Source organism: Oncorhynchus gorbuscha, linkage group LG26, assembly GCF_021184085.1.
Source record: "Oncorhynchus gorbuscha isolate QuinsamMale2020 ecotype Even-year linkage group LG26, OgorEven_v1.0, whole genome shotgun sequence".
NCBI classification, from domain to species: Eukaryota; Metazoa; Chordata; class Actinopteri; order Salmoniformes; family Salmonidae; genus Oncorhynchus; species Oncorhynchus gorbuscha.
In genome coordinates, this window is record NC_060198.1 from 22,895,808 (window position 1) to 22,908,320 (window position 12,513).

General features: G+C 47.5%; 1 protein-coding gene across 3 annotated transcripts in view; it reads left to right on the forward strand.

Moving 5' to 3' along the window:
- LOC124016319 (KAT8 regulatory NSL complex subunit 1-like) overlaps window positions 1–12,513 on the forward strand; it is a 76,954-nt gene that overhangs the window by 61,468 nt on the left and 2,973 nt on the right. For 2 of the 3 annotated variants that reach the window (XM_046331868.1, XM_046331869.1), the window contains exons 3-14: window positions 1,886–2,027; window positions 2,589–2,681; window positions 3,275–3,381; window positions 4,287–4,479; window positions 7,081–7,252; window positions 8,578–8,769; window positions 9,649–9,831; window positions 10,251–10,408; window positions 10,572–10,696; window positions 11,029–11,086; window positions 11,375–11,487; window positions 12,213–12,510. In XM_046331868.1, the coding sequence (XP_046187824.1) occupies window positions 1,886–2,027; window positions 2,589–2,681; window positions 3,275–3,381; window positions 4,287–4,479; window positions 7,081–7,252; window positions 8,578–8,769; window positions 9,649–9,831; window positions 10,251–10,408; window positions 10,572–10,696; window positions 11,029–11,086; window positions 11,375–11,487; window positions 12,213–12,510 (1,834 nt within the window). The remainder of the gene's footprint in view (window positions 1–1,885; window positions 2,028–2,588; window positions 2,682–3,274; window positions 3,382–4,286; window positions 4,480–7,080; window positions 7,253–8,577; window positions 8,770–9,648; window positions 9,832–10,250; window positions 10,409–10,571; window positions 10,697–11,028; window positions 11,087–11,374; window positions 11,488–12,212; window positions 12,511–12,513) is intronic. The other variant, XM_046331870.1, reaches the window with a different exon arrangement.

A 12,513-nucleotide genomic window follows, 5' to 3' on the forward strand; every position in this document is an offset into this window, starting at 1 on the left:
CCTTTTTCCGAAAGGGAACTGTGAAGAGAAGGGTGTATTTATATCCAGCCATCATGAAACGGTGTGTGTTTGTGCCCGTGTCGACAGGCACAACTTTGGAAACTCGGACTCTTGGAAAGACATTTTCTATTTTACATTGCCACGTTCTGAAAACAACATGTTTTGCTATACTAGTCTCTGTCGGTTTAAGAGATTCTGAAAGAGAAAACACGGCCCCTTCTAAGCCAAAAGTGACCTTGTTCGGTTGGTCTGTACTTATTGTTGATAGCTGTAAAGAGAATGAGTGAGAATGAGAGCCGTAGGGGGATGGGTGTTTGGGCGAGTCTTGAACCGGCGGGTCCTGTCCCAAATGATACCCTATCCCCTATATAGTCGACTACTTTTCACCAGAGCCCTATGGGTCACGGTCAAAATGAGTGCCCTAAATCGGGAATAGTGTGCCATGCGGGACGCACACATAGTGTGTGCTGAGAGGTTGTCCTCTAAATTCCAGTCAGAGTAGATGAGGGAGTGGGGAAGGAGGAGGAGGAGGGCCTGTAGCAGCAGAGGCCTCACTGGTCTCCAGCCATCTCACCAGACTGCTAGGAAAGTGGGTTATGTAATGTTGGCTCTACAGAAAGAACATAGCAGCCCTCTCTTTTTCTCTCTCGCTCTCTTCACTTTCTCCATTTCTGATCATCTCTCTTTTCCCTACCCTCTCTTTTACCTCGTTGCACTGATTTCTTGCCCTCATTGTCCCTGTCTTCTCTGTCGCCCCTCCCACCCTTGTTTTTCTCTCCCCCTCCCTCTCTCTCTCCCTCTTTCTGGGACAGAGTGTGATCGAGGGTAATCTTGAGTCATTTCACAGAGACCTCTTCCTACCCAAAATGTCCTTCGCTCACATCGCCATCATGTCTAAGTCTTGGCTTGAACACAGCTCATTCAGGGTTGGGGAAGCAACTACTAGGCATGCAGGCCCAGGTGTAGAACACATGAGAAGGGGATTCAGTGGAAAGGTGGCATCTACAGTTTTGTGCTGCTACTGCTATTGAAACGTAGGAAACACAAACAAAGTCGAGCAGCTCGGGGAGCCAAGAGGAAGTGTCGATTTGATTAGTCTAAAGGTAATCAGTTACTGGGGGACTGGAAGTGTGTGTGTGTTAAGCATGGGCATTTGATTTTACTATTCAAATACTATGAGTATATATATATTTTTTTTTTTACTTCAATGGCAACTTGCTCACGTGACACAGGAGAGGTGGTGCACTTTGCTTGTTAGAGAGAGGGGGATTTTCCATCGGTTAGAAATTACAGGCCTCTGCCTGTAAAGCTTCGCTGATTGATTGATTGATTGATTGATTGATTGACCGACAATAGCGAGCTAGACGTGTGAAAAGTGTCTAGGCTACTGGTGCATCTTTTTTATGGGGTGTATTGATACGAAATGTCAGAACTGTTGTTACATAAACATTTCGAGTGGCAAGGTCGGTCCTAGAATGAAGCAATGTCACAGATAATTAAATAAAATTTTAGACCAAGCCTTTTACATATTTTTTTTAGGAACTTGTAAGTAACCAAATACTAACGCCCATTCAAATAAACACACCCATCCCGTGTGTGTGTGTGTGTGGTGGCTTAGATGTAATAACAAAAGTCTTTGGCTAGTGTTGTGAATGAAGGCGGGTGGATGTTTTTGAGGTTCCCCCCCATTAGTGTTATTTTTGACGACCCCTTTTTACTTCATTCCAAAAGTCATTGTCACTGACCTCGGAGCCCTCACGGACCGTCCTCCAAACAAGCAGTCACACTTCCCACACACGATCGCTCTCTCACACCGACGCGCACACTCCCTCCCACACTGCCTCTGCTCTGACCCTGTCCTCCTCCTTCTCGCTCTGCCCGACAGATGGAGACGTGCGGAGGGGCGCTACGCGGTGGATAGGGCCTCCATAGTCAGCCACTGGAACTGGCTGCAGGCCCACGTGTCTGACCTGGAGTACCGCATCCGCCAGCAGACGGACATCTACCGCCAGCTCCGCTCCAACAAGGTCAGCACCGCCACCACACCATACACACAACACTGCACCCTCAGTCTCAGCCACCTGGGTGGCCCTGGCAACAAGTTCAAGAATGGAAGGGAAGGGGCGGACCGGTTGAAAGCCGTGTCATTGGTAGATGGGGATGTAGAAGCAGGTCACGTGACCTAACGTGTCGCTCGATCCCCACGCTCAAGGTAGCTTAGCTCACGCCTCAACTACGGATGGGAAGAGTGGGAGTGCTTTTCTATTCTGTTCTTATCAAGAGTATGTTGCCTCGATACATCTGACATATCTGTCTGCTTTTAGCCCTCATTTTCTTCCCCACTCTTATCCTCTGCTTCTCCCATTTTTTTTATTTCTTTCTTTCTCTCACTTCATCCATCCAACGGTCATTTCCCAGTGGAATATCATAGCCTTCCTGGTAAAAATGTGTAGCTTGTTCATGGGGCCCCTTACCCCTGTCTGTTGCTACACCAAAGCCAGTTACTTTGGTGCCTAGCCACTGTTACCTCTGGTGTTATGAATCAGAAGGACTGAAGAGCTCACCCTGGCATATCTGCGCTCTCGTAGGGTTCCATAATCCTGCCAGAGACCTCCCCCTTTGACGTGTCACCTGAGGACGGGGAGGTGAAGGCGGAGCCTGTTGGTTGCCCGGTAATACAGGTAAATGAGTCTGACGATGTAACTGTCCAATCAGATCCTCAACATGCCGGTGTCTTCATTTCTTAGACATCAACTCGCGTATCCTAAACATGCCCTAATTTTAGACGAATAGGTTCAGGGTTGTGCTGACATCCTCTTAAGTCATGTAGTATGATGTGCTGTTTTCATAGAGAAAAATCAAATGTGACTTTTCCACTTAGTGTGGTGCCTCCCTACCAGTTCAGGGGAGAAAGAAAAGAGGGAGGGAGGGAGGGAAGACACCGCTCAACATGGCACCCTGGCACTGTGCCCAAAATAGAGAAGGGAACAAGACTCGCCCACAGAACCCCAACCAGCCCCCGGGACTTGTGAGGGAGGGAGAGACTACTATCTCGGGAAGAGGAGGGGGAGGTCCCAAAACAGTGGTGGTCTTTGTTTTGTCATGCCAAGTCGTGTTGACCTTTCTATCCATTCAGTTGTGGCCCGAGGAATTCACTAGGAGGTCATTCAACTGTTCGAGGCTAGGCTGTAGTGGAATGGAGTTGAGGAGGGTGGGTTGGAAGAGTTTTGAAGAGGTTCCATGTTAGCCGTGTCAACCTTGTCTTTGGTTCCAGGAGTGCGGCTCAGACGGTGGGGCCGAAGGTCCCGGAACGGTCTCCATGGAAACGGGCCTGAGGAAAGGTTGCGCGCCCGGGAGACAGGTCAACGGGATCATCAACAGGTACGACGCAATGGAATGATCCCTCTTTACCCGTTCAGTAGGTGTGTGTCCTTTCAGCAAGGCGGCCTCTATGCCAACCACTCCGTCTGAACAAAGGTGTGTGTGTGTGTGTGTGTGTGTGTGTGTGTGTGTGTGTGTGTGTGTGTGTGTGTGTGTGTGTGTGTGTGTGTGTGTGTGTGTGTGTGTGTGTGTGTGTGTGTGTGTGTGTGTGTGTGTGTGTGTGTGTGTGTGTGTGTGTGTGTGTGTGTGTGTGTGTGTGTGGACATGATCCATGAGAGAATTGCAGCTGCTCACTCTACTTCCCAAACATACTACAGGGTTTGTACACGCAGCACTGTACAAACTTGTACGTACATGTGTTCATTCTGCAACCTCTGTTTTCCTCTAGTGGAATGCAGAACTGTGAATGGGATAATCATTCTGTCACCGAGTAATACTTATTCACACTCATTATAAATAGGATCGGAGTTTTCCCCCATACTGTTACATTGAGGCCTACTAAATAAGCCACTCAATGGACAGTCAAAACACAAATCCAGAATTATCATTATAAATATTATCAGTCGTTGTAGTAGAAGCAATATATAGAGTCATATACTGCAGTGTTGATGAGCAATCTTCCCTCCAGCTTTTGTCGTAGACATAGATTGTCCATATTTATTAGTGCTGAGTGACTAACCAACTGTTCTGTTATTTTTCTTTTTTTAAACTAGTTGACCGACATCGGTTCAATTATTTGAATTGCATTAACTACAATGAGCATAATCCATTGTACGTCTACTTGTCCGGTCTCGGTTTCTTTTATGCCTGCTCTGGAAGAGGCAGAAGAATGCGCGATCGTGAGCGGATATAGAGAGCATCTTCGTGTAGTGTAGTATGGATGAGTGACTGTCTCTCCCTTCCAGCCTGCGGCCTGGCTCTCCAGAGTGTTTTGACCTGGAAAAGCAGCTGAGGAAGCAGCAGCAGAGCCTGCCCTCGCCCCAGCTACCGTGCTCCCCTCCGGACGACACGTGTGTGGCGGCCCGCACACGCCCCCTCCTCAGCTGCAAGAGACGACGCCTCGTCAGGCCGAGCACCGTCACCAACCTCAACCGCAAGGTTTGTGTGTGCGTGTGTTGTAATGTCTTTGTGTTGGTACGCTTTCACTGCTACATTGTCATTCTGTGTGTTTTCAGCTCTTTTTGTTGTTTACTGGGTAGTGGGTAGTGAATTGTTTGCTAGTATGACTGTCAGTGTCCTTGAACTACAGAGTGGTTGGCCGATTTTGTCTGTGTATAGCCTATATATTATGTGTGTGTTTTATATGGATATGCTATCTGCAATGCGTGTCCTTTTACACATGGGTGGTGGATTGGTGTGTGTGTATATTTGTTCACTGCTCGACATTAACGCTTGTCCGTTTGTCCGGTATGTGAGACAAGCAGAGTATAGAATACTGTATGTTGTCCGGATGGACAAGTAAAAAAAGTATCAAGTAACACAGTATCAAGCAATTACTCACATCAGAATTGGACCAGAGTATCCTCCACATGCGTTGTTGTGCACTGTTCTCCCAATTTATGCAGAGCACATCAGAATATGATTATATTGCATTGAACGGCGGGGTATGTCAATCACTTTTGAGATCAGAGCTGCATGTAGCCACGTTTGCGCATTTCTTCGTATCCCTTGCTAGTTAGTGAGTTATTTGCCCAGGTATAGCTCGTTTTTGGTCCGCAAACAGGGTTCGTATGGTCATGAAAATCCTTGAAAAGTCATGGCGTGGGCATCACCTGCTTTGTGCCTGTTTGATTGGGCCCGAGGAGAGAGGGGGGGGCGACATTGCAGCAGATAGGCCTATAAAATAACGATAGACAACCAATTAAACTAGAGAGCCAATTCAAAACATATCGTGTTGCCGGGCTAGTTATCTCAGCAGTTAAATATTTATCTAAAAGCTACATCTATTAATGTCAGTGTCATGTCCGACATCCTAAAAAAACTAAAACTTTCCACCAGCACTCGTCGTGAATAATGAACGGGTATAATAGTCCTGTTGTGAAACCGCCTCTCAAGCACTCGACATTGGGAGTTGAGAAATAAATCTTGACACATTTGAAAAGCTATATTAAGCATTGGCCATGTCATTCTGACAGCGTTAAAGTATTTGTATGATTTGACCTAGCCCAAATGACAAATTATTCCCAAGGCTGTCAATAGATCTCCACTCAAACCTAAATATTTTAACCTTACAATGCAAATAAACATGTATTTGTTAGTTACCTTGCTTTGAGGTAGCCAACCTTAGCCGTTTGATCCCTGATTCATTAAATTAGTAAAGTATGTTATAAAGACAAAGTGTTTAGTTGTAGTATGTTTAAGGCCAACCATCCTCCAGGAGAGCCTTAAAGGGGTAGTGTTATATTTTCAAACAGGCTTGAATATGCAAATAAGCCTGTTGGTAGAGGGTAGTCTACATTTTTGTGATTCTCTGTGTGGTAATAATAATGGTAATTGTATTTTGTAAAGTGATTCCTTTGCATCAAGTCATCCTTTTGGCCCATGGTGTTACAGACCATCGTTATTTGGGGGACAAGTGACTTGAGCTTTCTGATGAGTACAAAATCAGTCTTACTTGTCCAAAGGACAAGTGGCAACAACAAAAAACCAGCGAATGTATGCCGGTCTGTATGTGCCTTGAGTTACAAGTGTGAAAGGACACGCGAGCATCTGTGTTTGTACGAGCAGTAAGTGTGATTACATGTGGGGAGTGCACGTGTTAGTACATTAACAAACTACAGCATATGGGTTTGTGATGAGTGACCACCAACCTACCACGCCAGTACATTTTAAGGATCTGCATTAGAACTCTCATACCCTCGGTGTGTGTATTTCGTCTACATGTCTTCTACCTCTGCATTCTCCAAAGAGGTTGACTCCTTCATGCGAAGTGGCTTTGAAACAGGTGGCTAGTTTCCAACGACACAGGTAGGGCTGAGTGCTGCTGCCTCGTGTTCTATTAAAAGCAGACATGTTGTTATATTTCCCGACTAGGAGGAGCTGGCTGACAGAAACCCACAATTCAAAAAGGTTTGGCTGGACGGGGACGGGGTGGGGACGGACTTATCCTAGATCAACACTCCTACTCTGTTCAGTAACAGGAAACGCGGCCATAACGGGAACCCGCTGTGAACAAGCTGTCCTCTCAGCCCCTAGTATTTCAGATCGTTGTTAAAGCCATAAACTAAACAGGAACTCTGGCTTAGCTTATTAAACCAGCACAGCCGCAGTTTCAAACGCTTCGCCTATGCTATGGCAGTCAGAGCTAAGCTAATGGTGCTATCTATGCATGTTTTTATTTCTGAAACAATTTGAACCTGGTCCGATTTTTGATTTTCCCTTTACAAGAAGGCAGGCGTTGTAGAAAGTACCCATGTTTGCGGCGGTTTCATTTTTTGGAGACTTTAGAAGCAAGTGTTGCTATTGTGCAACAGTATGTTGTTGTTGGAACAGAAATAGGATGACTAGTTCTATCCGAGCTCCGTCAGAGACTGTTTCCCGCTGTTGTTTACATGTTCCCCCTTGTGTCTCGATATTACACGCTTGTTATTGCATTGAGAATTTGTACTCCGACTCGATTACTCAGGCCTACCTGGTTAAATATGTTGAAAAAATCATCCCACTCTCCTTCCCCCCCCCTCCCTCCCTCTCTTCTCTTAGGGCCAGAGGCTGTGCGTACAGGGTCCTCGCTGCGGCTGCGAGGTCAACCCCCAGTGTATGACGTGTGGCGGCCGCACCCTCTCCTCCTCTGACGTCCAGTACGAGCGCCCTCTACTGGAGAGGCTGTCCCAGTTCGACCCCTGCGTGCACCCCATCCTCTCCCTCTCAGACGGTAAGATTGATTGATTGGTTGGTTGATGGATTGATTTGAATTGATTTGAGCGTTCACACCCGCTCCAGCCGGAGACAACGTTGCATTAAAACAGGGTAAGCCTAGTAGCTACGTGCACCACATATTTTCTTTCACAGTTGTAAGTAGCTCCTACCTCGTCATGCCCTGGGTCAAGGGTTGGCTAACAAGGGACAGGGGTTGCTGTGCCATCCTGTGCTTGCTAGGTAGTGGAGCAGCATAGTTGGTTTATAAGTGATAAAGATCCAGTATGGAATACTATATAGACTATTTTCTAGGCAGAATTTGAGCTGTAGCTTTGTCGTATCAACAACTTGCAGCACCACCAGCTTCAATCCAATCAAGGGTCATTATTCCATACATATCATGTAGCATGTATTTCATTATGACTCTGATTTCCACCAGTGGGCTCCCTCTCACACTTCTCTACTGCTTTAGTAAAGGCCTGTGGCTGGGCCTGTAATGTGGGCCTGCCAGTAGGATGTAGAAAGAAGGATGAAAGCAAGCCAAATCCTCAGGGGGGTCAGCAGGGGTGGAGGGGCTTCGAGAGCTTCCATTCTGGACTTGCTGAAGTCCTCCCCCTGGTGGATTGAGTGAGAAATCCACTCTGACGCTCTGTCAAAGCACTGCTGCTCAATGCATCCACCCTCCCCCTCTCTCACAGTCCCAGATGTGCCTTTTCCACATGAGAGGAGCTAGCTAGCTAGCTAGGCCTGAGAGATGTGAAAGCTTCAAAAGTCTGCAGCGTAATGAGGTATAAAGGACTGGCTGGAGATGGATGGTGCAGTCAAGTAGGTCAACTGGTGAGAGAGGGGATGGTTGGTGGTTGAAAAGGCAATGCAGTCAGTCTATGACCATGCGATGCTACTGTCTGTCTGAAGCGAGGGCCCACCACCTGCTGTAGCTGGAACACACAGTGGCGTTGGCCTTTTTAATAGTGCACGGTTGATGGGGTTTGTTGTTTTTCTAAGTTTGATCTGATCTGTAGTCCCTATAGAATCTACGCCTATACAGTTCTCGATACCTGACCGGTGCTTTGTTTCTATTTTGCCGGGCCAATGTGCTCTGTTTAGGTTTAGGTTTATTTGAACATCTTGGTACATATGCAGAAACACACATAACATTTGATGTCATACAATGTAGAACACAATGATCAGCCGAACTATATGAACAATGAATTATCAATAAAGCATAAGTCATAAACAGCATAGTTTGAGAGCTCCTGCCAAGAGCTTGTAAAGATGATTAGGGAAAAAAACAACGTTATTATCTGCTGCTAACCACAACCCCCCCGTGTGTTTATGCAGACGTGACGATGAGTCTGCACCTGCAGCGCGTCCTGAAGTCCCACTGGAACAGCCGGCCCCTGGAGAAGATGAAACCCCTGAAGAAGCTCTCCCTGAAACACAAGCTCTCCGTGGGACGCCCTCACGACCCCTCCGCCTCCTTCACCTCCAAAGACAAACACAAGATGACCAACTCCCTCCTCTCCACAGTCCGTAAGTAAAGCCTCCTTCACCTCCAAAGACAAACACAAGATGACCAACTCCCTCCTCTCCACAGTCCATAGATAAAGGCTCATCACCTCTAAAAGCCTTAAGACTTTAAGCCAAGCAATGGGGTATTGCCTCCCAGTAGGGAAGGCTCGTATAGCCATTTGTTCCTAAGCATGCTCATTTTCTACACCTTAAATGTTGTGTAACGCAACAGACCCAAATGTACACTGTAAGGTGACGTATAGGAAGGATCTCTTAGTTTTGCAAAGCTCTTAGAGATATGATCAGTATTGGCGGTTCATATACTCGTGTAACAACGCGCAAACGTACGAGGCCCCACCAGCCTGAAATTTCACAGCCCTACATTAACAAGCGCTTCTTTTGTTTGGTGTACTCTGTAGTATTCAGGTGTGAGTGTGTGGCCCAGCGTAAATAGAGTGACTCGGCTGTCTAAATGACGAAGCGCTTTCCTCTCAGTGTGATTGATAAAGAAGCCTAGGTAGTTTTCAGCTTCGAATGCATGGACCCTATTCAGAGAGACGGATGGATGGAGCGTGATACACCGATTAATAATTGAATTACGAAGTTACATAATTGATGCTCGGTGCTCTCCAGAGTTCTGCAGCACAATGTTGAAATGTACATCTCTAAGCCAAATGTACATCTCTAAGCCAGTTTTGTTCGCATTTGTACTCTCACGCAGACCCACTCGCTCACAGACCTTGCTGAAAATATGACCGCTTTAGTGTCGTGGTGGGGTCTACTTTATGAGGTTTTTTTTTTTTACAGCCAATTAACACTATTGGACACAATCAGAAATATGTGTGTGTGCCAAAAGATACACACTGCCTAACACCCCATGTTGCTCTACCCACTCCCCAGGCCTGTCCCACCACAAGGTGCGTTCAGAGAAGCTACACAGGCAGCAGCTGGATAGCCTGCTGGGGTCCACCAAGCTGGAGAGCCGCCCCCACTACCGAGGGGAGCAGGGGCACGGGCCCTACGACAAGAGCCACGCACGCAAGAGGCCCCGAGAACACTCGCTGTCCCTGGACAGTATGGACAGTAAGTTGCCTACAGTCTTTATTTTCCTCTCTCTTTCCCTCTTCCGCCCTCAGCACCTGTCTCATAGCTTGAGCAGCTCAAATGAGTTCTGAGGGGTAATTGTCACACCGCTTCCACCGTTTTTTCACTCTACCTTTGACCCTTTCCATATCACTTAAACTTTTTAGAAGGTCCATCTTTATTTTCCGTATCCTTTTTATCCCGTGTCAGTTACTGAATTGTTAAGGCTCGAAAGCTTGACAGATGGATGTATATCAATCAGTCTGGAGGATTCCAGGTGTATTTAATAGGATTTCCTCTACTCTCTCGCTCTCTTCCCCCGTACTCTGTCTCTCTCTCTCTCTCTCTCTCTCTCTCTCTCTCTCTCTCTCTCTCTCTCTCTCTCTCTCTCTCTCTCTCTCTCTCTCTCTCTCTCTCAGACACCCCTAAGTTGTACCTGGATGGGGGCAGTCTGTGCCCGTCTCTATCTGCTGGGCTCCCTGCTCACAGCTCCCTGTTCCGACAGCTGTCAGCCTCCTCAGAGACTTGCTCCGTGCACTTCACCTCCTTCAACAGCAGCCTGAGGGACAGCGCCCCGGTACGACACACACACACACACACACACACATCTGGTTTTATAACTGTGCGCGCATGCGTGTACTGTGTGATTGATTGGAACAGTAATGGTGAAGTAGTCTGTAGAAGTCCTTTAGAAGTTGGATTGACGGTGACTGACCCTGCTCCCCTTCTACCCCGTACAGCATCAGCCCATCCGCAGGAGGAGGGGAGAGAGCTCCTTTGACATCAACAACATCGTCATCCCCATGTCTGTGGCTGCCACCACCCGCGTGGAGAAGCTGCAGTACAAGGAGATCCTCACCCCCAGGTACGCAAGACACAAAATGGCCGCCATGCCTACCTCGGCATGAGGAAGTTGCCGTTGTCACTAATCACAAATCCAAAGATAGTTTGGTTATTTCCCCCATCTAATAGATTAATAACGGTTAGGATATGGGACTGTAATGCTGATCCTAGATATGTCCAGAAGGGCAAATAGCAATTGTTAGGATATGATTTGGGGGTCTGTAAGCTGATCCGAAATCTGTGCCTAAGAGAGAATGCCCAGAGCTACGCACATCAGCTGTACTCTCACTTGAACACACACACACGTGGGTGGTGAATTACTGATGTATTAATTATCTGGCTTCCATTTTGCAGTTGGAAGGAGGTTGACATTTGTGCTAAGCCTATCGCTGAGGAGGCTGACATTGAGGAGGTAAAAAAGATTTTCTCTTGGTATGACCTTTTCAGAATCTCAATTGGCGTAGTTTACCGATGCAGACCAGAAGTATGATTCAGTTGCACAGTGTTGTCCAAAGATGTCAAACATCTAGGTAGAGCTGCCACCAACCCCCAAATAACTGCTCCTTTTTCACCGTATAGCTCTGATGCAATACATTTAACGGTAATAACCAAACCAACGTTTGACCGCAAGCCGCATTCATCAAGTGTTACAGCACTAACTTGGAGTGCTGATCTCTCTCTCTCCCTTCTTCCCTCCCAGATTGAGGACCTGACAGACACTGCGTTCTCCCAGCTGCACCAGCCCTGCGAGGACCAGGAGCGTTCCCGCTGGAGCTGGACGGCCAGCGCCATCGCCAAGAGGAGAGGCAGCCGGTCAGTAACACACACCAAAACACCCCCCTCCCAACAACAAGACACACCCTACCCACATTATGAGTTGCAAGAAGACACCCCTCCAAAATGGGCTGCCCCAATTCAAGGCCTGCCCCATTCCACCCACTCCCCATAGTTTTTCCAATAAGCAGTGTATGTGGAGGTTTTTCTCATTTGTTTATTAATCCAGGAACCAGTCTTTTTTTGGTGTGATCTGTAGCAGAGATGAGGTTCTGAGCTGCATATTGATTGTGATTCTCTTATCTCGGAAGAGATAGTCGTTTCTACCTAGAATAGCCAGATCCAGCACGTTATACTGCAGTGCAGCACAGGGAACACCTTGGCAAATAGCCTAGCGGTTAAGAGTGCTGGGCCAGGTCGCTGGTTCTCAGATCCCCGAGCGGATTAGGAGAAACATCTGCCGATGTGCCATTGAGCGTCGCCGTTTTCCCTGGCCTTGACCCCACTCTCCTAGGGTGTCTCGAGGAGTTGGGATATGCATTTTAAAAAATCCAATTCATACACTCATACAGCTTACCCACTTGTACATTAGGTGAAACAGGAAAAAATATTATCCGCACCTATTTGACCTTTGGTCTTCTAGATGATAGGTTTCTCTACTTAAGGCTATTCTCCTTTCTGTTCAATTGAGGTCTAGCTGAAGACTTCGTTTCTGTTCTCCATGTCAAGTTAACTCCCCTCTCTCCCCCCCAAACCCCTTCCAGTTCGTATGTCAGTGGACGGTTGGATGGTCGCACTACTCCCCTACTGAGCAGCACCAACCCTTCCACGCCGCAGCCCTCCTCCCCAGACACAGCCCACTTCCACGCCCTGCAGGACTACGGCAGCGCCGCCTCCCCCTGCTCCCCGGCCAGCCCCGACCTGCAATCCTACCCTTACACCCCAGGGTGTTACACAGCGGGAGGGTACTCCTACACCCCTATAGGCTCCAGGGACTCCCACCGCATGCTCTCCAACGAAGACACGCGCTGCTCCACACCTGAAGGCACCTACGAAGAACTGGTA